Consider the following 26422-nt stretch of genomic DNA (forward strand, 5'->3'; position numbering starts at 1 on the left):
GGCCTCTGGGAGAAATGGCGAAGGAGAGGCACCTCCCATGGAGCCATTGTGTCTTTTATCACTTCGGCCTGGGCTAGCGGGAACAGGCTGAGCCCGACCAAGACTCTTCACGGCCTCTGAGCTCATGTCACCAGGGCCAAAACATCTGTCACCAGCGTGGGAGAGCGATTCTCTGGACAGTGGCGTTGCTGAGGGAGGGAGTGGGTGCGGTGTGCTTAGAGGGGCTGAATAGAGAAACCACTTCAGGCTACTTCCCCCAAAGGAAAAGGGGGCTCACGTGCGCACTGGGTAACTGAGCTGGAAGTGGAGCGCTCTGTGCGCGCCGGAAGCCTGGGAGCTCCAGTTCTCCTGAGAGCAGTCTGGGGTCCTGGAGGCACCGTGTGCTCTAGTCAGCGCGCTGCAGGTGAGCTGGGCCCAGGAGCATCCTTAAAGCGCCAGTGGGAGTAGGGGCACTTTTGCAGCTCCTCCCCCTTCCCCCTTTGGGAATCGAAATCCCCCTTTTTTGAGGCTCTGGACCAGCAAGTAGAGGAATGTCTCCATGATTTTTTGGGGGGGAGAGGGTGGGGGATTGGGGGAGTAGGCTTAGATAGAAGAGAAAGAATGCTACAAGGGGTTCCTGGAAACCAAATTCCTAGAAGCTGGAGTCTGATTTTTCAAAAGGAGGGGTGGAGTGGGAAATAGAAGATTCAAGTAAAATCTGTCCTAGAGGGAAGAGAGTACTGGAGAAGCTGTTCTGAGGGTGTCACTAGAATTTCAGGTGTGGGGTTCTTAATTGCTCATATTATTGACAAGAGAAGGTAGGAAATAAGAATTTTCATTGGACACTACCTTCGTAAAGTTCATTTATTCTAAAGAGTGCTTTGCACATTGAGCAAACATGATGAATTCTTCCCTAACCTCCAGTCTATGGGGCTATCTCTGAAGAGTGACTCATATTTCTCATGACTACTCTGGTCTGGTTGCAACAGTTTAAGATGTTATGACCCTCAAAGTTCTTTCTTGAGGCTGTTCTGGGAACTAGGATCAAACATCTGGCCATCTGCCGGCTTTGATAGAGGTGCTACTGTTCTCTTTGGCAACTTTGGGGTCAAGAAACTGGAAATGCAGGCACCTACTGGCATGGTTATTTTAATACAATAAATAATCATTAGAAAAACATAACTGTTTAAGTCACCTCTTGGACAGTACAACTGTTTAGTAATTTGGTTAAAAATGTACTGTAGTATCTAAAAATGTACTCCCACATCTCTTGTCCTGCTTTCTGTAACACGACACAGAGCAGTTACTGAAATTCATGCTTCCCACAAACACAAAACTGCCTGATCTCAATCCTGAGCAGTCTTGAGAAGCTTAGCTGTTTTAGAAAACAGAATAGTGCTTGTGCCTTGAAATAGTGAAATTCATCTTTCTTTGCCCTTTGGGAAGAAAACTTATTGATACTGATATCGAATAGCAACTGGGCCAGGAAAGATTGTAATGTAAGCCCCACAAGTCCCCAAAATACAAAATAAATTAAAAAGTAAACACTGGAAAGAGCTAACAGTAGCATGGCAGCATATCCATATATAACACTGATACTGGACTCTTACTGAGAGATTCTTATTAAAGCAACTTGCCATTTCGATTCTGACACTACAGTAATGTGTGGGTAGCTCCAAATTCTTAGGGAAGTGTGTTGAGGTGTTGCTTCTGCTACCACAGACACTAGAAAAAAGGAGGAGCTGGAGGCAGGGTCTTCATGAAAAAAAAAAACAAAAAAACTCTATGAAAAGGGTCACCTTGTTCAATCCAAAGCTGAGAGCTTCTGAGAACATGACAGGAGGGATCAAAGACCATGACTTCTGTCTACCACAAGGACAAAAGTATCAACAAGGAAGTGGTCAAATCAGTTGGAATCAGCAGTTACTTCCTGAGTGCCTGTTGTATGCCAAAGCCTGTGCTGGGTGCTCAGTCACATGCATGAACCAGACACATTTCTGACTTCTACGTGTAGGACAGACAGCCATGGTCACAGTACTGTAAGACAGGGAACAATGAGTAGAGTGACATAGTAAGGCTAAAAGAAAGTACTATGGGAACACAGAGAAAGGAAAGATGGGTTCTGCTGGGGAGTCAGAGACTTCCTGGTCAAAATACTATTTGAGATGGGCCTGGAAACATGGACACAATTTAGGCAGAATGGAGGCTGGGCATAGGCTGGGGCTGAGGAGGTAGAGAGAGCATTTGAAGATGAGGAAATGTGGTGACAAAGGGCTTTGAGGTTAGAATGTCAAATGCTTGGTTGGGGAAGCAAGAAGCAAAGCTGTGTGGCTTCCTTTTCTCTTAGGATTTCCTGAGATTTCTATCGAGAATATATGTGCCCCTGCATTTGTTTTGTTTGTCTGGGAACAGGACTTATTTTTGCCAGAAAGAACATGTCATTGGCATACTGAGAACAAATACTTGGGTTCCCAAAGGTGGTTAAAGGCTTTTTAAATTGGATTCCATCCAGTCATTCAAACCTCTTTGGAGTTGAGTTCAATAAATAAAGTGTTTGCATATTTGAGTGTGCATGTGTGTGTTCATGTATGTGTGTGTGAGAGAGAGATGCCTCCTTTAGCCCCCTTCCTCAGCCCTGTAGCCTATCCAATGTTCCATCTAAAAATAACTTCACTTATAATAAAGCTCATGCCCTGCAGTTGGTCAAGGATGGCTATGTTTCACTTCTTGGGGGTCCAGGTAGGAAGGCCTTCAGCTGTGGGTCACCTTCCCAGCTTGCTGGTCCATTCATTTCCAAATCTTCACACACCAGAACAGTCCCTGGGGAAATGTTCAGTGAATAAACACTGAACCTCACAGATGATTCCATTGCTAAACCTTGCCAAGGCCAGGTACAGGTAGGAGAAGCAACAGAGGTGGTTTGGTGTTGCTTCCTTTGTCATGCTGAGGGCTGTGTGACATGGTATCCTCTGAGCATTTGCCTATCAGGTTGGGAGCAGGTGTTTTTCCTGATCACCCCTCTAAGTCAGCTATGAACTGTTTTTCCAGGATGGATGAAGGAGGGGGAAAAAACTGGGGGAGGCACGATAGTTTTTCATATGCTTCATGAGAAGAGTGAGATGATTTCATTTGGGAGTGACTGTGCTAATAGAATAGGGGGACTTGACTGGGGGCAGAAAATGACAAGTCCCTGTGCAGAGAGGGGAGCAAGGCTTGGAGGTTGATAAGTGAAAGGACACCACCCTCAGGCCTGAGAAGACAGCCTAGCCTGCTCTGGACAGCACCAGGGATCTGGAGAGAAGCGGGTAAGCTGCAGGAGCCTGGGGCACCTAGTGTGGGATGAGGATGCTGCGTGTCCTGCTGGTGATGAGGGTGAGTGGTGGGCAGGAAGAAGTGGCCGCTTCATTCTAAGTCCCCTGCCCTCCACCCTCCCGTCCCCAGCACACACACAGCAGAAGTGGCCAGATCCATGGGGAAGCCCCAGATACCCGGCCCCCCTGAGCACTGCCCCAGTCACAGGTGTGATAACCAGGGAGCAGCAGAGAGCAGGCTCTTCAAGCAAACAGGAGGCAATCGGGAGAATTGCAGCAGCAAGTGGAAGCCTGAGCAGGAACAAGACGACCAGTAAGTGTGAGACATCAGGGATCAGCCTTTTGAGATCGGGGAGAGATGAGGAGGGGGAGGGAGGCTGCAGCCCAGATTGACAGTGGATCCACTCCCTGGCAGAGCTCTTAGGCTGGCAGTCTTTGGTAGAGCTGCCCTTAGACCTGGGCAGCCAGGCCCCTGCCTGGGTTTCACCATTAGAGGACCTTGCTCTGCCCTTGCACCTTCTCCCACCTTCTAGATTATGCTCCAGTACCTGAGACCTCAGAATTCTCCATCCAAAAATTCCCCACCCAAATGGCCCTGAATCTATTTACAAGAAATTCATGTGTTCCTTCCTGAGTCCACCCTCCAGAGGGCAGACCAACCACTGCATCTGTGCCCCCTTAGGTATGAGGGGTGCCTAAGGGGGTTCGTTTGTTGGGGTGGTGGGGGGGGGTGGAAGCCTGTGGATGTGCAGACACCAAAGGACACACAGGACTCTCCCATCTCTGGACAAAGAAGGGTGGGAGGAGCAGGGAAGAGGGATGGGCTGTGGGCATGGCCTCCAATCATACTGCTGCCTCTGCCCCTGCCAATGCTAGGAGTGGGCCTGCACCCCTTGTACACCCAACAGTTGTGTGAAAGAGGACCCAAAGCCTGCTGAGGAACAGAGCCTACTTTCTCGTCTCAGGAGCACTACCCCAAATGAGCTGACATGGCAGGGGCCTGGCCATGCTACCGAACCCACCATTCTACTGTGCACTAGGCAAACAAAAGCAATACCTTAAATCCCAAATGTCCCAGCTCTCAAAAGTAGCTCATGTCCTTTCTCCCAATTCCTTTCCAGTACCAAAGGTTGTGGTCAGTTAGAAGTTCACCCAAGGCAGTGACTATATACTACAGGACTCTGGATGAAGTAGGAGAAGGAACTACACAATTTCTTTAACTTCTAAACACAGATGGGCCAGTCTCTATTCTGTACTGATCAGGCAGATCTGGAGTTGCGTAGGCAAACAGGTAAGCCTGGGGCAGATTTAGGGATGAGAACAGGATGACGAGCCTTAACAGTAGTGACAATAGCTGGCTCCCACTAGGTGCTAGCCATCAGGCCAAATGCTATCCATACATGAAGCAGCAGAACCAAAGAGCCTGGGGTCAAAGCCTGGCTCTAGCTCTTAAAAGCTGTGTGGCTTCAGATGAATTATACAATGCCCCTCTGCCTCAGTTTCCTCACCTACAAAATGCAGATGAATAGCAGCACCCACCCCCAAGATTGCTGTGTTAACACAGGTAAACACTTAGAATAGTGGTAAGCACTCCATGAGTGTTATGTTGCAATCGTCAACAACTCTCTGAGATAGGATGTTTTATCCCAAATGTGTAGATTAGCAAGCATAGCTTAGGGAGGCTTATTAGTGTGCAGCTGAGCAGCAAAGCCAGGATTCAAACCCTGCTGGTTCCAAAGCTCATGACTTTTATTAAACCATGCTGTCTCCCGAGGCTGCTGAAACCCTCACCACAAGAGAAGCAGTTGAAGGGTGTGGTTAGTGAAAAACTGCTTAGCTTGGAGGAGAGATCATAGGAGAAATGAGAGGCTGCTTTTAGGAGGACTTTCACGTCGACTCCAGAGGATGAAACAAGGGAAATACAGAGAAGTATTTTTACTGTGTCAATGAAATGAACTGTTTTAAAGTGGTGAATCTGCCAGCATGAGGTGTTTAAGCAGACTTGTCAGGGGTACCATAAATGAATAGGAATTAACTAGAAGCAAATTAAATATGAATAAATTAATATAAATCATTAGCAATATTTTGAATATTTGTGAACTTAGTGACATATATGCCTTTCCAACTATTATATATATGGATCCTTGGTTAAAAAAAGTAAAAAAAAAAAAAAAAAAAATAGGCCGGGCGCGGTGGCTCACGCCTGTAATCCTAGCACTCTGGGAGGCCGAGGTGGGCGGATCGTTTGAGCTCAGGAGTTCGAGACCAGCCTGAGCAAGAGCGAGACCCCACCTCTACTAAAAATAGAAAGAAATTATATGGACAGCTAAAAATATATATAGAAAAAATTAGCCGGGCATGGTGGCGCATGCCTGTAGTCCCAGCTACTCGGGAGGCTGAGACAGGAGGATCGCTTGAGCTCAGGAGTTTGAGGTTGCTGTGAGCTAGGCTGACGCCACGGCACTCACTCTAGCCTGGGCAACAGAGTGAGACTCTGTCTCAAAAAAAAAAAAAAAAAAAGTAAAAAAATGTCATAGAACACATCCATGCATCATATGTCAGATGAGTCTGCTTCTCAGGTCTCGTGAAAGCCTGAAATGTCCTGTGGGAAACAGACCCGTCCTCTCCTATCCCTGCACTGAGATACAGTGAGGAAGGCATGGGTAGGTGCTACCACCAGTGCGTGGAGGCACAGACCAGACAAATGATGCCTGAAACATGGGGACTGTTGTGCAGAGGACTGGCTGAAAGTGAAAGGTGGGTAGATAGCGTGGCTGAAGTCACAACACTGGGCATCCAGTGGGCAGACCTTAAAGACACAGAGCTCCAGAAAAGATTGGCTTCCTGCCATGTGCCCCACTGTGTCTGAAGTTAGGGTCAATGTCTCTTTATTGACCTAATCCACGTATCTAACAAAGAGAGCCACAAAGCAACAGCCAATCAGTGCCACTGTGGAGGCTGTGATCACCACGACGACGACGCTGCCAGCCATGTTGACCAGAAAGCCCAGGCCACCTCCGACCAGGATCTGAGCCAGCTGCACCATGCAGGTGAGGGCAGCACAGTCCACGCCCTTCCCTCTCCCACTGTCGTCTGCGCCCCCTCCGGGAAGCTGCTGCCTCTGCAAGGGAAGCACAGGAACAGTATTTGATCTACAATGAATTTTCATTTAGGGAAGAGGTCTGCAAAGTATTTCTATGAAGAGCCAGGTAGTAAATACCTTTGGCTTTGTGGATCACCCAGTCTTGGTTGTAACTGTTCAACTCTGCACTGTGCAAAAGCAGCTACAATTTGTAAATGAACTGATATTCCAATATAACTTTATGGACATTGGTATTTGATTTCATGTTATTTTCACTTGCCACAAAATGTTATCCTTCTTTTGAATTTTTCTCAATCATTTAAAAATTTGAAAGGAATTCTTAGCTCATAGACTGTACAAAAACAGGTGGCAGGCCACATTTGGTCAGTGGGCCATAGTTTGCCAACCCCTGACTTAGGGCTGTGGGGAAGCTCCACTCTCCTGCCTGATGCTGTTTTCTCTACTTATGACAAAGTCTTAAATTCCACCACTTACACATATAAGGGTTGAATGGTTAATAAATGCAATATTATCTCCTCCTAAGAAACCAATAAATACATGTACTGGAAACTCAATAAATATCCCATTCTTTTTCTTCCTTAGTATTAAAAATTCAAGTATTTGCAGAAGGATATTGAATGACTGATATTTAAGAGAAGCAACATCAAAAAGCATTTCAACCTTTCAAAATATGGTTGGTATTTGGTTAAATGTATTAATATTTGGTTAATATTTGGTATTTGGTCTGAACTGGTTGATACTTTTCCATTTATTGGTAGCTCTTAGGTAGGTGCTAGGCCTGTACAAGGTTGTTTTGTTACTTTGTTTCGTTCTCACCACCTCCCTAGATGTGTGTATTATTATCATTATCCCCATGGCAACAATAATAATACTAGCTGCCATATTTTGAGTCTGTGTTAGGTGCTAGGTAGGCACTACGGGAAGCACATTACACACACTATCTTGTTTAATTTTCTGACAACTCTATAAAGTGGGTATTCATATTTCCATTTGCCTCATAAAGAAACTGAGGCTCTGAGAGTTTGATGTTTTCTAAACTATTAAGTTATAAAAAAAAAAAGCTTTGTTCAGAAAAATGCATTTGTCCTTTGAAGTAAGAAGGGAGAAAAAGGAAAATCATATTTGTTTGATTATCATTAACTAATCCTGGCAAGGTGAACAAAAAGCTAATGAGTGACAGCATGTCGGGGCTCGGGAGAGACAGGAGAGAGTGGAGGGGACACGTCACGGTGTGCACTTTGCCTATCATGGGGGTTGTTGAACCATGTGAACATATCACTTCATCTAAGAACAACTCATTCTTAGTGCTGCTTAACAAACAAATAAGTTACATCCTCAGTGTCACCCAGCTTCTGAGTAGGAGAGGCCGGATCTGAATCCAGCCTTCTCCGAGTCCAAAGCAGGGGTGTTTCTGCCTTACCGTCCTCAGAGGGACAGTTCTTTAATAGCAACACCCCTGTCATGCACTGGAACATTGGTGACAATATTTGCCAGGGGATGTGGACAGCCACAACTCCTGTTTGAAAGATTTTAACTTCTGGTGCGGCTCTGCCCTGCTGCCAGATCAGATGGTGGAAAAGAAGGTCAGAATTGCAGCCACCTGGACACATGCTCAATGGTTTTACAGTTTCACACTGGGATGGATTAATCGCGATGTTATCTCTGTGCCTTGTATTAATACACTGCTGCTCCAGTTAAGGAACTGCAAGCCTATTTTCACGGGGGAGAAAGCTGTACATGTTGATAAGAAGAGGTGGTAATTTTTTTTAGCAGAAATACCGAGATTTGTTGTTCTTATGAGGACTGCTCATGCTTTCCTCTCTAGTCGAGTTTCAGAATGTAGATGGAGTAGGACCCTCTCAGAGCAGCACGGTGGGGAGGACGCCCGTGGCTCCAGCTTCCCTCCTTGCACACAGGGTCTGACGCGCTAACACCTGGACTCCCACGGACAACATTGCCTGGGAATTTCTACCCTCAACCAACAACTCCCAGAAATTCCACCGTGCACCTCTGCAGTGGCTGGGGGCAGGGGACCTTCACTGTGGCATCCAGAACTGCTGGATGCCTGGGGTGTTTGGGAGACCTGGGGTGTTTGTAGAAAACCCGGGTCCCCATTTCTTTAGCTCTGTGTGATTGTTGGCTGGTTTCTCAGCACCACCAAGCCCCTTTTTCCTAACCAGACAAATGGAAATAACACTCCTTCCCCTCCAGCTCCCCAGGTGCACAGGGGTTGAGAGTGAGGCGGAGGGGAGGGCTGGGCTGGGCTGTGGGCACGCTTGCTCCAGACTGCAGTTATGACTGGTGGGGCATTTCAGTGCTGCTGTTTTGAGAACACTTATCTTCCAGCTCTGCTCTACATGTTCCCACCAAATCCACCCTGGCCTTCGGGTTAGTCTGGATGTTGCCCAGGGCAGAGATTCAAATGACAACACACCTCCTGCTCCTCCTCGCGGTGGTACTCAGCAATGAGGTTAAAGGGCACGGTGTACAGGGTGCTGGACATTACACCAAACAGGGAGCACAGGACCAGGGTAGAGTAGACATTCGGGAAGAGCCCAATAAATCCTGTCCCCAGGCCAAACAGCAAATATCCCAAGAAGTAAAGACCCTTTAATCCAATGTATGATCCCAATGCTTTCTGCAAGTCTGTGGGGAGAAGAGAGGGAGATATTAGAGCCGGCAGCGCCTCACAACATTTAATAATTTCAGACAATCCTTTCTGTATAAGATTCACTTTTTTAAGAGATCTCCTTTGATACTGAGTCAGGAACAAAAGAACCTCCTTATCTGTGGATTGAAAACAGCTGGCTTTTGGAATCCTTTGCATAAAGGACAGCTTAAAATTGCCTTGCTAGGCTGATTCTCTTTTCTAACAAGAAGGACCTGGCACTGTTTAGCAGACAGCCAGGTAGCAAAAAGACACAAAAGAGGCAATAGAAAAGCCCACCTTGGCTATGGGACCCTGGGGCTGCAAGACATGGGAGATAAGTGGGGGTTATTCTAATGCAGAGGGGTTCTGGCCCAACAGGACCAAAATAATTACACAGGCCTATCATGGCCCTACCACCCAAAGTCAGGTTGCAGAAAATGAAAACAACCAGATTTTGCAGAATGATCCAAGTCATTCACCGTTTCTCAGCCCCCATCAGAATGTAGTGCACACTTCTAAGAAGGAGATAAAGGATATGCGATTACTAAAGACACTTTCCCAGGCTGGTAAGGGGCCCCCACAGCACGTGGCCCCTCGCCAGCTGGTTCCCTCACTCTCGGTGAACAAGCTCCTTAACTGCTCCACATCTCAGCTTCCTCATCTGAAAACTGGGACTGATAAAATCCTCCTTCGGGGTTGTTGTCAGGACCAAATGAGATGAAACGCCTGTGAAAGCACCCAGCCCAATGCCAGCACACAGAAGACATCCAAATAATGTGGCAATTGCTGTTTCAACACAGGCTGGGCTGAAGACGGCTGGCTCTTCCCCTCCCAGCCGGTAAACTTGGCTTGATTATACAAGGATAGTGGTAGAGCTGATTTTTAAAAAATGAAAAATTCTGTTTTAAAACATTTTACGATGTTTTCCACAATGGTAAGGAAAATACCCTAAAACCTTTCATTTTCCTTTTAAATCAGTTGTTTTTAATCTATACATTCCTTATCTCTCCCCTGCCCCATTCTACTGGAACACATGAACTGGGGGAATAAATGATAGATACTTGAAAGATGCCTATCCAAGAATGAAACTTGCCATATCTCTATTCAAATAATTATTGGTCTTACACCTTGTAGACAAGCAACCTACTATGTAGTACCTTTGAATCAATTATGAAATTAACACTGTCTCATGTCATCTGATGGAAGACAAAGCTCTGGAAGTGACAAGCAGGCAACATTGCTTCCTCTATTAAATTCATCCCATTACTGGAGGGCCGCTGTTGAGGTGGAGAATGAAAGCAGCATAAAGCTAGGTCAGTTTTTGTTTTCAGAAAATGTAATCTAAGGTGTCTCAGTACTTAACCGACACCATCAATACTCCTTAGGGAAATGCTCTTATCCAAATGTGTAGGCCACTGAGAAGAAGGCAAAGAAGGATAAAGAGATATTTGAAACCTAAGAAACTTTAGTACAAAGACTGAATGTCTGACCAAGAGTGCTTTATTCATGAAGAGCAATCGATAAATTTCAGGGCCAAGCTTGCCTTGCCCTCTGACGGGTCTGATGCCCAGTGGTGGTCACATCCTCACAAGTGTTTCTCTTCAGGACTGGAGGGAGATGACAGGTGTAAGCACGGGCTATGACATGAACAATTGTCTGTATCCCCGTACTCAGCATCCCTATTCACATGGGCGTGTGTGTGCCCGCCATGCAAAAGGAGCTTGGGCACGAGTCCCCATGACCATCCTCCACCCCAGCAGCCAGATCGTCCTGCCAAGCTCCAAGTGGATAGAAACTCGGGATCTGCACCTGCTGTTGTGTGATGAGCCCAAAATAGACGATAATAGAGTGAGCTCTGGAAGTGAAGGAAATGACTGATTCTGCCTAGGGTGGGTTAGGGTGCAGAGGGAAAACTGGAACGATTTCACTGCGGAAGTAAGAATATGCTGGGTCTAAGAGCATGACTAGGAGCTGTCTAGGTGGGAAGGTAGAAAGAGGTAGAAGAGGAAACTAAAAGCAGTAGCAAATACACAAAGATGAGAAAGTCTGTAGTGGTCATCCATCGGGGGTAGTTAATTGGTGTGGGAGCGAGAGAGGCCAAAGTGTGAACTAGGCCAAGCTACGAAAAGCCTTGAACGCCAAGCTCAGGACTTTGACTTTATCCTGGGGACATGGAGACATAGTGCCTGAAGGTCTTGGAACAGGACCAGTGGTATTTTATAAATAAAATTGTGGTTCAAATTCACAATGGTAGGGATCCTGTAGCTTTACATATTAATATAACTTTGGAAAACTATTTAAATTATAATTTATTTTGTACACAGAGCTTTTAACTAGAAAGAGCCTAAAAATAACATGCTTCTTAATTTTGAAATGCCATGAAATTCATGCAGGAACTCTAACTAGACTAATAGAACATTACCTAGTAGGGGTTTTTTGATGAAAAAAAATTAAAATTGACACAAAATTAAAATACTAATTATGCGTGGAAAAATGTATTCCTGTCACAAGAATGAGGATAGTAGTAAACTGTCCCCTCACCCCTTACAATCACAAAGGAATGGAATGGATAATTCATTAGACCCTTTTAGTCTAACACTCTTCGATTCTATTTTAAGTGCTGGAAATCATCCTCCTGGAATTTTCTTAGCTCACACTCTTGAGGGTAAGAAAGGAGTTTGCTAAAGAAATGTAAGCTTTGAGCTACCACTTGATTATCGTAAATTTTAGAATAATGAATTTTATGGTTACATGATTTGGGGGATCATGAACTTCTTAAATGTTTATATTAGGTCCTCTTTTCCCAACTGTGCTAAATTTTCAAGAGATCTTGAAGCAGGTTCTCTGCTGTGCTATGGGGAGGTGAAGGGTAGGATGGGGCCCTGGTATAAATTCACCCTTTCCCCCACGGGAACAGAGTGCCTGCCCCCGAGAGTAGTAACAGGGCATCTCCCCCACCTGGGCCGTGCCCCTGCTGTCCCTGCGCCCGTCTAAGGCCGAGAGGCCTGAGTTGGGGGTCAGCTTTTCCTCACAACCCTGGATGAGCAGAGCTGCTTATAATTAGGAGCCAAATTTCCACTGCAAGCAGGGGAACTGCATACATTTTTCAGGCCAGATTTTTCACTTAATTCAGTGTCCACGGAGCTCGGAGATTTCCATACACATTAGCAAAGGAAGCACAACAAGAGCCTGTGCGACGCTCTTTAATAAGCTTGGGCTTATTTAAAATCAGAAGCACAAATCGCTTTGTTCAGTGTGCCCACAGCTGAGACTTAGGTACTCTGGGGGTTAAGCAGCTTAAGACCCCATGGAAAGCTGGCACCTGAGAAGAAAAACTAATTCTTCTCAATCCTGGGACAGTGTTCCTGTAACATACCACCCTGCATATCTGAGCTAGGGTCATTTTACATGGTCATTTTGTCACCTATCATATAATTAACCATTCTTATTTTATGTCATCTGCAAGTCTGATAAGCATATCTGTGAAACGCCACCAGTGAAATTGCTCCAATAGAACATGGACCTGCTGGGATTCTGTTCCTCATTTACCCAACACTTCATCTTGTTTACAAGATTCCATTTTATTTTCCAGAAACCTTGATGAGGAACCCACTGATTCCAAGTATTAAAAAAAAAAAAATCACTGAGGAAAATGGCACTTAAAATTCACTATGAAAAAGGATACTTCATGGGGCTCTTTCTAAAGGAATAGTTTTTCCTGACCTCCATATATTTATCAAGAATCTGGTATTTTGAAAAGCAGAAAATATTAATAAATCTAGCAATATCCAATCCAAGTTCTGCTAGTCCAGAGGCCTTTAGAAGACACCGTTCATTAGGAGAGGGAGACTTACAAGAGTAAAGTGAGGAGAACATGGAGTTGATGCACAAGCCCCAGCACCCAACCTCGACCCCTCTTTCATACATGAGGAACTCTGTGGAGTTGTGTGCGCTGTAAGGATCCCCGTGGTACACAATCTGAAAGAGAGGTTTGGGGCTGTTAGGGTACAAATGCAGTGTGGTAGGAACTCCTGCTCATGCACTCTGATTCTCCACCCTTGGGGAGCAAATGTCCCTGCCTGAAGGGCCCTTTCTAGGGCACAGAACTCATTCTGTTATGACCAAGCCACCCCTTCCATCCTATCACACCTCCATTCGGGGACGAGCAGGAAGTCTAATGCCTACTGCTTCAAGTCCAAACAACACAACTCTCCCCTGGATCCTTAACATCCCTCCTTCCTCCTAACATCTGGCCCCACTCGACTTAGGCAACCCTGCCACCCATCTTCTGGTACAGCCAACTGGCTTCTGACTCATCTCCACACATACCATTCCTATACCTGCTTGGAATGCTTTCTCCCTCTTCTGTATCTCTCCAACTCCTACTCTTCCTTCAAAGCCCAGACTATACTGTGCCTCCTTTCTTTGAAGCCTTTCCTGATCACTACAGTTCATGCTGATTTTTCCCCATTTGTTAGGTCAAGAGCAGGAGGCCCCATAGTGTCCTCTAGTTGTCCAGAGTGTAGTAGTGTGTTTCTAGAACCTGTAAGCCAGTTTCTTGACAGTACTCTTTATTATACTCTAACTGTGCCCATCCTAGAGGTTAGCCTAAAAGAAGCTCAACAGGTGCTGATGGAGGGGTTGATGGGTGAGTCAGTGAGTGTGTACACAGGCAGTTCATCACCTGGCCCATAAAATCTGTGAAGAAGAGCATGTTGGACAGGAAGGCCGTCCATCCAATGAGGTGGCTGATGCAAAGGTAGCGGTAGTGGGAAGGCATGCTCACCAGCGCCCTCAGCAGTGACTTCATGGTCATCCCCCTACGAGTCTGGAGCAAAACATGAAACAGTGGTATGACCTTCAATGCAGACACTCTGCCAGCTCTGGCAGCCAGAGCACACACCCATGCTACATATCTGTCAGTCATCTGTCTTTTCCCACGCATAGCTCTAGGTTTCCATGGAGTAGACTCATGGGAGGTATTCTGTTAAGACATGTGTGGCTGCTTCACAGTTTCAAGCCCAGAATGGGGCTTTGGTACCCTAAAGGCAAAGGCACTGGGAATGATGCTAGCGTGGGGACAAGATACAACCGATATCTAGCATCCTATCTTTGAATGACAGAACTGCTGCAAGAGGACAAAGTTCACAGACCTAAGCCAGGCCTTAGTGATCATAATTCTTAGATCTGAGAGCATGGTAGGCTGAATCCAAGATGGCTATCATGATGTCTGTCCCCTGATGTCACTTCCGCAATTATATCCTACATAGCAAAGGGATTCTGCAGCTATAATTAAGTTTACTAATCAGTCGACTTTGAGTTAATCCAAAGAGATATTACATGGATGACCCTAACGAAATATCTAAGCCCTTGAAAAGCACAGAGTTTTCCCCAGCTGGTAGTGGATAGGGAAACCAGAGTGATTCAAAGCACAGGGATTGCTGGGTTTGAATGTGGAGGAAGCCACCTGGAAAGGACCTGAGAGGGCCTTTAGGGGCTGAGAGCAACTCCTGGCCAACAGTCAGCAGGAAAGCAGGGACTTCAGCCTTACCACCACAAGGAGCTGGATTCTGCCTGAATGAACTTGGAGGCAGACTTCCGTGAGAACGCAGCTCTGCCAACACCTCGATTTCAACATTGTGAGACCCTGAGCAGAAAGCCCAGTGGAGCCCACCCAGACTTCTGATCTCAGAACTTGAGATAACAAATGGATGTTGTTGGCCGGGCGCGGTGGCTCACGCCTGTAATCCTAGCACTCTGGGAGGCCGAGGTGGGCGGATCGTTTGAGCTCAGGAGTTCGAGACCAGCCTGAGCAAGAGCGAGACCCCATCTCTACTAAAAATAGAAGGAAATTATATGGACAGCTAAAAATAAATATAGAAAAAATTAGCCGGGCATGGTGGTGCATGCTTGTAGTCCCAGCTACTCGGGAGGCTGAGACAGGAGGATCGCTCGAGCTCAGGAGTTTGAGGTTGCTGTGAGCTAGGCTGATGCCACGGCACTCACTCTAGCCTGGGCAACAGAGTGAGACTCTGTCTCAAAAAAAAAAAAAAACAAAAACAAATGGATGTTGTTTAAAGCTGCTAGTTTTGTGATAATCTTTTACGCAGAAATAGAAAATTAATACAGAAAGCCATCAGCTCCCTGTTCTCGGCCAGCTGCCTTCTCCTAGGTTATCTCTCTGGATCCTGCCAATAGCTGACACATGTTAATGAGCCCTATGTTAAGTCAGAAGTGAGAACAATGTAGAACTTAAATATATACATTTACATATACACCTACAGACACACCTACTCACACATAAATATGAATACATAAGCCCCATATTCTTTAAATTAGATTTAAATTATGTTAAAACCAGAGGCTACAATTTTTGGGTTTCAGAAACCTGGAGAAAATGAGAAACTTTAAGCTATTAACAGACTGTTTTGAAATACAAAGAATGAAACAACCTTTAGCATCTTGTCATATGAGAGAAGAATAAAACCTTAGGAATATTAATCAGTCAGCTGCCCTAAAGATCCTCAGACTATAAATATTAACCTGGTGGGGCAATGGGTCTTTCTTGTCAGATTTTTATTTATTCTGAATCTTGACATCATGAAATTGAGTCCTGGCTGGTTTATTTATAAGACAGTCTACTGAGATTTTTAATAACTAGAACAGCATATTGTTTTATAACTCTTAAACCTTATATGGTAATGCTTTTTACTTCTTTGCTGTAGAAAATTATATTTACTCATTTTAGTTTTGTTGAATAAGTCAATTCTTAAAACTTCATCAGTCTTTTACTATGTAACCCACTGACTATAGACTGTACTGATTTTCTTATACTTAATCAATATTAAAAAACTATAGACATTCCCTTGGAGGTAGGAAAAACAGTTGTTCTGCATAGAATATGGGACCTGTCAAAATAAGTGATGATTATAACAGAAATGTAGCACAGAATTACTACTTTTTCTTCCACCAGAGGAGGAAGTAGCTAAAGGTACAGCCCAGCGAACAAAGTCTGGTTTTCATGCCACAAACTAAGTGATTCATATTCACTTTCCTTCTCCTCTTTCCAAAAAATGCACAGTTGAGGAAGTGAATCTGGCCAGTAAGGATTCAGCTTCATTCAAAATATTAATTTATGCTTCTGACTCATACATAATTTTCAGAGTGCTTTCATTGTTAACCTAATTTCTTCTTTCTCCCAAAAATAGATACAAGCTTTTAAAATGTGTCTAAGATTTCTATGAAAGCCAAGAATGTAAATATTCAAAGCCCCTTTGGATATTTTAAATTTCAGAATGAAAATTCAGCTTGTATCTTGTTCCTGACTCATCAATTCCCTTGGTCAATCCCTTTCAATGGTTCCAAGCCCCTGGGAGTTGTTTCACTGCATTTACTTAGCATCACTGTCAGCTGGAGATCGGCTGGTTATGGATTTATAAGAGAAAAAGGCAGACTCATGGGGATGGGGGAAGAGAACGTCACAAAAATATACTCAGAAGGAGACTATTTCAATGCTGGAGGGAGCAACGGAAGGCATGGAGGAATTGGAGGTAGATTTTATGGGATCCAGTTTGAATCCTGAAATAATTCAGGCCTCTTGCCATTAAAAAGAAAAATTTCAGTTCTCAAATTGCACAGCCACCCTTATTTTGGAAAGCAATGACTTTGACAAACAATGACAGGCCTTGCAGCCTTGGACCTGTCCCTGACAAAGTGTAAACTTTCCTTGCTTAGCTGGAGACCGCCCAAAGATGCACATTTGAAAGAGAAGTGCTGGGTGCTTGGCTTTCAGCCCAAGATATGTTATTCTGTTCTTTATTCTTATTTTATTTTGTTTTTAAAACCAAATAACAAAACCATTCAGAGCCTACAGTGTTGTGTATGTAGCACATGCTAGAAAGTTAGTTGCAGTTGATGTATTTATTTTCTTACTGTTGTGGAGGGTTTCATGCCTTTTAAAAGGTTTCCACTCACTTGATTTCATTTGATCCTCACAACAGCCTCTGAGTGGATGAGACAACCCATGCTGGGTGACACCTGGAGGGAAGTCACAGTCTATCAAAGGGGCAGTCATAGAGACAGGTCATCTGTCAGGGTAATATGTACGTATCTGTAGTAAAACCCCTCCTTGTTTTGTTCCTTAAGCTGTCACATTATTTTTTCTTTATTCTCATTAATTTTTCATTATTTCATTTTTTTAAAGTTTTTTTCTATTATGGAAATGTTGCATATAGTACTGCAGGGTTTAAAAATAGAAAACTAAAAGCTTCTATTAGTCGATCACCCAGACTTTTCATTTTTGGTAGATTTCCTTTCTATTTTTTCTCTATATGTGCAGCTTTTTTCCCAAAATGGAGATTGTTTTATGTATATATGTGTGTTTTACCTGAAAAGTTTAAAAAAATCTTCAAAAACACATTTTTTTAATGATCGCGTGGGTTTTTAACATACGGACATTCCATGATTCTTCTGCTGCCCTGAAGAATTGCACCGCAAGGGGGCGCCAGGCCAACCTGAATCTCAGAGTTGTGATTTGTTTGTGAAGGAGGGGAAGGGAGTGCGGGTATCTCCCCCAGGCAGCCTGGGGAAAGGTGGTTGAGCCCAGGTCTCAGAAGATCTAAACTCTCCTATTTTCTCTATTTGCGGTGTGATAAAGATAAAATGAAGATTTCCTCCCAATAGCCTCTTAGTTCTTCCTTGCACTCTTACAGTTATAAAAAAAACACTGCACTCATCCTTAAATAGGAGCTACCGGTGGAATCAGATGAATAAAAGATTATACTCGGCCGGGCGCGGTGGCTCACGCCTGTAATCCTAGCACTCTGGGAGGCCGAGGTGGGCGGATCGTTTGAGCTCAGGAGTTCGAGACCAGCCTGAGCAAGAGCGAGACCCCACCTCTACTAAAAATAGAAAGAAATTATATAGACAGCTAAAAATATATATAGAAAAAAAATTAGCCGGGCATGGTGGCGCAGGCCTGTAGTCCCAGCTACTCGGGAGGCTGAGACAGGAGGATAGCTTGAGCTCAGGAGTTTGAGGTTGCTGTGAGCTAGGCAGACGCCACGGCACTCACGCTAGCCTGGGCAACAGAGTGAGACTCTGTCTCAAAAAAAAAAAAAAAAAAAAAGATTATACTCTCCCATTGTATTGTCTTCCATTGTGGCACGGGGGAGGGCAGGCTGGTACGTGCCGCAACTCCACTCCCAGGCGGTTGTGTTCATAGTGCTAACGGAAAAAAGCACAACTCTGTAAAATAATTTAAAGAAGTTTATTCTGAAATGAGCACATGTTTTCAAGAGGTTGTGAGAAAATGTGCTTTTGGTAGCTGTGTTACAGTTTGGTTTTGTATATTCATGGAGATAAGAATTACACGTAAGATCGTAAGTCAATACGTGGATGGAAGGTGTACATTGGTTTGGCCCAAAAGGTGGGGGGGGGGGGCAGTTATAGGTAGGTTTAAAGATTCTTTGATTTGTAATTGGTTAAAGACAGGAAGCCTTCCCAGCATCTACCAAAACTCAAACGATTTATTCAGTGAATGGATGGCCTGCAGGTATGGTTTACACTTTGCCTTGCATGGCTTTAGGTCCTATTAATCTTATTGTTATAAAGAGTAACTCCAAAAGGGAGGGGGCATCCCTACTCCTCAAGGTGGGCAACTCAGCTTTAAGGTTTTTCTGGGGTGCCCTTGGTCAGGAGGGAATCTATTTATTCAGCTAGTGGGCTTAAGATTTTATTTCGATTCAAAATAGAGTGAGGCCTCCTTTCAGTAGACCCTACTTAAGTAAGAATTTTGCCAATTCAAACACAAGCAATGTTGAAGTTTACTTTTGGATTAATTTTGAAAAAATGCTAAGCAAATGAATAGAGCAAACAATATTTAAGGGAGCCCTTAACCTTGAGAAAACTGTTCACAGACTTTAATAACTAGCAGCTAAGACTTATTGCTTTTATTCATATATATAATTGAATAAAAGGAAATGAGGTTTCCTACTGACTATAAGTAGCAAACATATTTCCTTAAAATACCATTGAAAGAAAGTACAGTTTTCAACTTTTATAAACCACTTAGCTAAATGCAATGTGATATCCTATATTGAATTCTGGAACTGAAAAAGGACATTAGTGGAAAAACTGATGAAATCCAAATAAGTCTGCTGTTTATTTAATAGTATTTTACCAGTCTTAATTTCTTAGTTTTGACAAATGTGCGTGGTTATGTAAGACGTTAACATTAGGGGGAAGCTGGTGAAGGGTACATAGGAACTTTCCTATCATTGTAACTGTTTTGTAGATCTAAAATGGAAACATTTATTAAGAAAGTAAAACCATGCATAGTCACACTTCGCTAAACAATAACTCTGCGGAGCAGGGCAGGGGCAGGGTCTGTGGTGTTCGCTGCAGTCTCCTGGTGCTCAGCACTGGGCCCAGCAGGGGTAATTAATAGTCCCTGAAGGAATAAAAGAATGAACCACGCATACAGTGTGACTTATTCTGATCGTTCTTATTATGCACCCCAATAAATTCCAGCAAGAGCCATGACCATTTTTGCTCCATTCATTCAATAAACAAGGGATGGAATATTTGTTGCCAGCTTCCTGCATAACAGGCATTGAGGTAAATGTCAGGGATGGGAAAGGACGTCTGCCCCAGGGAGTTCCGCCACCATCTAGTGGGGAAGACACAGACAAGTTAGCAAACTCGCATAGGTGTGTAATGGCTCCAACACAGGACAGGGAGCCTGGTATTAGGGGGCCAGGGTAGGCAATACAGAGTCCTCAGATATGATTAGGGATTTCCTAGGAGGGCAATACAGGGAGGGTATGAAGATAATAGAACCGCATTCATTTGAAAATGTTTGGTAATCCATCTTTTCCAACATTTTTAATTATTAAAAATGCACTCTCCAAATCCTGTCTTCCCCAGCACACCAAATTTGCCTAGATTTTAATTCTGAATTTGTGATTCTTTGTAAAAGAAAGTAGACTTATGCAATACCTCCTATCTGGAAATCACTGAGCCAAGTGTTTTCACCTGCAATATTATATTTAACACTTAAAAATCTTCTATAAGGGAGATAGTAATTATCTTCAATCTACAGATGAAAAAACTGAGCTCAGGTGGGTTAATTTACCGAAGGTTATACAGCCACCAGGATGAGGTGCCAGTGAGCCATCAAAGACTAACAATTGATCTCCAATAGCTGTTATCCCTTTTTTTATGAGTCATGGAAGTTTTAGTTGGGTGTATGGCTTTCAACTCAAGGCTCTATTCCCTTTGCTACCTGCAGTTTGGTGTGGCCATGTGGCTAAATTTTTTTAGTCCATTGCCTAAGTAAACAGAAGTGATGTTTGTAACTTTTGAGTTGTGTCCCTAAAGGGTAGGAGCATGTTCTTGCCTTTCCTCTTTCTTGCTGGCAGAGACGTAGACATAACAGTGATTACTGGAGAAGCCATCTTGGACCTCAAAATGAAAGCTCCGTGTTCAAAATGCAGAGTGATGAAAGAGAAAGGGTCTGAGTCCTTGTGGAATCATTAGTTCCGCAGCCCAGAACCAGCCATTTGGACCTTTACAGGAGAAGAGAAATGAACTTCTAGCTTGTATAAGGCATTGCTGTTTTGGATCTCCTGTATCCTAACTCATTCAGGAGTCATGCTGGGGACTATGACCTGATTATTCCAAAGCTCTTGCCCATTCACTAGCAGACACTTTTCGTAGTTCCTGGCAACTTTTATCTCTCCTATACTCACTCACTGGCTCCCCCAGATTTTTGCCAGTTTCCCCCCAACACCTTTACAACTAACTTGTCTTCCAAACTACAAATCTCCTAAACAACTTCCTGCATTTGGGAGCAACCTCCTAATCACTAAATCCACGGGATTCTCGCAGTCTTTTTACTGTCCTGCTCTTTACTGACCACCCTCTCCACCTGACCATCCAGCCACACACTCCATCCTCCTTTGACCTCCCTTGACTCAGTCGCTGGCACTTCTCTTTCCTCCCATACTCTCTCTCTCTACTTCTCCTTGGAAATTTCAATCACTTCCCCTGGTTTAGGTGTCATCTTTGAATCTCTCATGGCACTGACTCCCTTGAGCTCAAAACTTACCTTTCTTCCTACTCTGAGGCACGTCCACCTGGTATTCCACTCGCAGCGGAAATAAACTCATTGATGCCTCCATTTCACAGCCTCTTTGCCTATGACCAGTCACCCTGTCCCCTGCGTTACCTCCCAAATGCCACTCCTGCTTCACCTCTCTTTTATTCTCATTGCCACTTCCCTGACCCAGGCCCATTATTATTATGCTTCTTATCTGGGGCATTATGCTACCCTCCCGGTATCTCTATACCTCCTATAGTCAGCAGCCAGATTAGTATTTAAAAAAAAAACACCAAAGAGTCCTCTGCTCCACTAGTTTTGATGAACTGCAGTCATCTACCTAATAAAGTTTCAGTTCCTATGCTGGCATAAACTTTTCCTAACTATATTTCTAACTTTACAAACTCTAGGATCGACTGTACCACTTACGCTTCCTCCAAACATGCTTCATATTTTCTTTTTTTAATTTTTTTTATATCTATGGCTTGCTGATGCCCTTCTCTCTATCGGGAATATTCTTCCCCCAAATCTCTATTTACTCAAATCCTAAGCATCACTCAGGGTACCACTCAAAAGTGATCTCTTCCATGAAGTCTTCCTCTGCTTTGCTTATGTACGACCTTTCCCTCTTGTAAAACTAATAGCGATTGTTATCATGCCGTGTGTGGCCACCTGGAAACCCGTGCCATTTGGATCCCCTGCTGGAGAAAGCACAGTTGGCTGACGGCCCCAGCTGCCGCCTCTCTGGATCCACCATGCCTTCCTGCCAAGGCTACCTTTCCCTGCTGTTCCCAGGCAGTGACTAGGCAAGACAGGGGCACTAGTGCTAGCCCGTTCCTATAGGACTTGGCACTTCCTTAAGGGGCAACTTTGGCTGGAGGACTCCCTCTTGTCCAGGCTGAAACTTTCCTAGAACTGCACTGCATCTGGGAGGCTTCCCGCCGCATGCTCCTTCCTTTCCTTTCTTTCACAGACGTTTGACCTGCATCACAATGTGAAGATGTCCCCTGCCTATTTCTGTGTCATCCCTTGTTATCCTTCTTGTTGTTTGTCCCAATAAATCTCTTGCATGTCAAATGTTGTCTTGGTGCCTGCTGTTTAGAAGATGTTAAACTGACATATCGCTTTTACGGCATTTACCATGTTCCTCCTCGGATTATAAGTAATGGCTACTGATCCATGGGCACAGGGACTGGATGGTTAATCAGTTTTATGGTTCCCAAATACCTAGTTCAGTGCTTTGCAAAAACTCAGCAGCCAAAGGTGTTTAATGAATAATAATTATAATATGCTTATATACTTATGTAAAGTTTTAAAAAACACCTTTACATGCTTTATCTGAACATTCCAATAATCCTAAAAAATAGACTGGCCAAGCCAACAAGAGAAGTCAGCTTCAAGGGGAGATGAGATTCACTGAGCTTGTTTGAAAGTTGTTAAGAGGTCAGATTGTGTTCCCTGTTTGTGCTTAGGGCAGCCAGCATTTTGTCAGGCTACGTGGTAACAACACTTAACCCTTACTATGCGGTGGGAACCCCTGTAAGCAACTTCACATGGATTATCCCATGTAACCCACACAAAACTCGTATAGGCAGATGGAATTATTTTCTCCTTTAATAGAAATGTAAATGCCCAAGGTCTTACATTCCAGAGGTGCTAGAGCCAGGATTTGAACACCCATGATCTTAATCTTTAGTCTATCCTACAGCAAGTAACTGCTAGTGATTTGTTGAAGGAGTAACACAGGTCAACAGCTAGAGGAACCAAGATTTGAACCCAGGTTTTCTACAACCTCTTTGCCAATAAAGGAATCCTTTGTATTATACTATATCTCTGAGGTGCTGGCATTCAAACTCAGTTTGAGGGAGGATACAATTGTTTCATCAGGTTTTCCAGTGGAACTTTCTACAATCATGGGCATGTTCCATATCCACACTGTCTTATACAGTAGCTGCTAGACCAATGGGGCCATTGGGCATTTGAAATGTGGCCAATGCAACTAAGAAACTGAAGTTTTCATTTTATTTCATGTGAATTGATTTGAATTTAAATAGCCCCACAAGGTTAGTAGCTATTATATTGGTCAGCAAATTTCTAGTCTCTTCCCTGGCCATTTCTTCTGAACCTGGTCCCATTTCTCTGGCATTTAGTTGAGTTTTGTTTAAAATTTTAAGCTAATGAATTCATTGTACATTTCACTGAAAATGGGCTGAAAGAAATATTCAATCAACTCACAATACACAAATTCAACATATTCAACACAGTCACCAGCCCAGCGATACTGCCATTTGGAGGAACAAATTTATAATCCTAATCTAAGAGGATATTTCTTCTGGCCTAAGGATGGTTCCAGGCTTCTCTTATGATCTAACCTTTTACAGTTGACTTTAGTTTCCCTGGTCTGATGCTCTGAAAGGAGTAAGAGACAGCAGGACCAGGGGAAAATACAGACATTGTTTCTTTGAGGTGCAAAATTTTAATTCCAAAGGATAATAGCTATTAAAGGTGTGAGGATTCAATTAGACTCCACAAAACTTTTCACATCAAACAAGCAAACAAAACAAAGAATTTTAAGAAAAGGAGAAGGAGGAGGAAGAGGAGGAGGAGGAGAGGAAGAAGAAGAAGAAGAAAGAGCAAGAGCAAGATTAGTTTTCCCAAGTTAAAAAACAAAAAGAATTTGTATCTTTACCTGTTCAGCAGGATTTTTGGGTTTTTCTCCCTGCATTGCCAGCTCTGGATTTACAAAACCATTTTTAACTTTCTTGATAGAACCATACTCATACATTCCATCTGACAATAGAAGGTCCTGGGGGGCTTGCTGTGGGGGAATGTCCTTTGAAACATCTCTAAGTGGAGCTTCAGGGATGCTGCACAGATGAATAGTAAAACACAAAGTGAGCATCAAGGAAGAGAAGAAGAACATGACCTGGAATTCTGTGCCCAGCACTCTTCCCAGTTCCAGATGGGCCCAGTCTATGGCACCCAAAGTGTAACCCAGGGCACCTCCAAAACCTGGAAAGCAAGAAAGAGCTGTATTAGCACATTTAGCAAACTATCTTTGTTTCCCATCATGCACAGACCCTTCCCTTCAGTGGGAAAACTCCCTGAGGACTGCATAGGCAACCTGGATATGCCTATGCAGAGGGTGAGACACCTGCAGCCAGGTAGTGTAAGCTCAAGTCCTGGCTCTAGCATTTACTTGCTGTGACCTTGGGCTTCCTCATCTATAACATGGGGGTAATAATAAAAGTGTAACCTACTAGTAGGTTCATGATTTGAAAACAGGAAGTGTTCAGAATCAATGTTTACTAAGCACTTGCTAAGCGCCAGACACATGGCAAGTTCTTAGTAAATATTGCCACCATCAGAGATACTGTTGCCTTTCCAAAATGTACTCTCTATACTGCTTTTGAACTTAAATTCCAAAACAAATTTCTGACAGCAATAAAATTAAATTATTTGTATCACAATGCATCTATTGTTAATCTTCCTAGGGTGGTGCAAGTATGCAAAGATCAAACAGCCCCAAAAGCTTTTCTGCTATTAGAAGCTCAAGGTGCTTGTTCCCGGTTGATAGCTACAGAAATAACAAGGACAAAAATTTAAACATGAATTTTTAAAAATTCTATTATCATCCCACAGGACTCCAACCTGAAGTCTTTTTAGCACTTGTTTTATCTGTTCATGCTTAAATACAGTGTTGCCGGAGGGACATTGAGGAGAGGTTCTCAAAATCAATACCACATTAATGATCTAATATTTGAAATCCCATTATTAGTTATTCATTCTTTTGAGATTCTGTTTTAAAATACGTATGTTCTTAGTATGGGTAAGACATTACACTACTCAGCACTAAAGTAGTAATTGTTCCTCAGATGTTACTTCTGGTACAGACATCAATGACTCTTGGTGAAGACAGGCATGTCTCATGGGAGACATACCAAAGGGTGTCTAGGGAATCAAGGAACTGAATGCCAAACAAAAGCTTATGTAGGGCTGATCCTCCTGTCGAAACGCTAAAAGTCAAACCCCCATCATGCCTTACCCAACACAAATTATCTACCTGAACAGATCAGCTTTCATTTTTGTTTCTCTTGTGTAAGTGAAGTCTCCATTTTATTTCTCAGGTAAAGACAATGTCCTCACAAACCAGGGAATTTAGGAAGAGAACAGAATTTAAGGAGTTCCTATCTCAAACTCCAAACACCTTAACTTATATAAACTCTGACCCCAAGAACACAAACTGAATGCCAAGTACCATGAATCCTAATTATTCAGAATACTAGGAGAATGGATGATTTGGGTCATTTTACATTCTGGTTAGTTGCAATTTAACATACAAACTATTTACAGATGACAAATATCTAATCACTGGGTTACAAAAATAAAGCACCATTAGCATGCTTGAATGTAAAAGTGTTTTTAGGCAGAATTATAAGAAATTGTTACCAAGGGGGGGCAATAAAGTAAGGGATATATTCTCTGGAAGCAATATGGCTGACAGTCCAGTTATGGGGGATGGGCATATACATAAGAAGATACATGACAGATGATGGTGAAATGCCAGGATCTGAGAGGAAGGGGAGGTCCCCAAGGCAGCCATAGCCCTGTGGCTGATTCGGAAGGAAGTTCTGGGACTTCTGGTGCCTCTGGTTATTATTAGACAATGACTCTCTTTATTCAACTGTGGATATGCAGAAGGTGTCAGAAGTCATGTGTCAAGCCAAGCAATTAACCAATAAGAATGTATTAAACATTTTCCCTCTCCCGTGTTATGACCCCCAAAAATGTCTCCATTGTCCCAGTTGGGGGGTAGGAGGGTGCTGGTGTAAAATGGCCTCTAGTTGAGAACTCCTGAGCTAAGTCAACCCTATGACAAACTTGCACATTTCTTTTTTGAAACTATTTATAGTTTGTAACCAGATCAATGGTTGTCATATTGCCATCCAATTCTCCTGTCACTTGTGCCTCAATCTTTCAATTTATTGTTCCACTGAGCACCTTTGGTTGGAGGAATGTAGAACAGAAAACCCCCTGCCCATCTGAAAGAAACAATATGTGAAATAAATCCTTTACTGTGCAATGGGATGTTAATTTTATTTTATAGATAAAAATATATAATATAAATATGATGCTGGATTTGTATTAGAGATTGATTTGAACAATTGAGCTCTACAGTTGGAGGCTTTCCTTGTCCAGTTGTATGTCTACTGGTTTAGTTCAATAAATATTTACTGAGCATTAATATATGTGAAGGACTCCACTAGTTTCTGGGGATA

At 43.4% G+C, this 26422-nt stretch overlaps 1 protein-coding gene across 1 annotated transcript in view; it reads right to left on the reverse strand.

Moving 5' to 3' along the window:
• Positions 1-6161: 6161 nt before the first annotated feature.
• Positions 6162-26422, reverse strand: part of SLC45A2 (solute carrier family 45 member 2) — a 35430-nt gene continuing 15169 nt past the window's right edge. Inside the window, exons 3-7 of the mRNA XM_069492567.1 lie at positions 23833-24155; positions 13728-13871; positions 12898-13021; positions 8828-9039; positions 6162-6411 (exon numbers count right to left, since the gene is read on the reverse strand). Of these exons, the coding sequence (XP_069348668.1) occupies positions 6187-6411; positions 8828-9039; positions 12898-13021; positions 13728-13871; positions 23833-24155 (1028 nt within the window). The 3' untranslated portion in view covers positions 6162-6186. The remainder of the gene's footprint in view (positions 6412-8827; positions 9040-12897; positions 13022-13727; positions 13872-23832; positions 24156-26422) is intronic.

This window comes from Eulemur rufifrons, chromosome 17, assembly GCF_041146395.1.
Source record: "Eulemur rufifrons isolate Redbay chromosome 17, OSU_ERuf_1, whole genome shotgun sequence".
Taxonomy (NCBI): domain Eukaryota; kingdom Metazoa; phylum Chordata; class Mammalia; order Primates; family Lemuridae; genus Eulemur; species Eulemur rufifrons.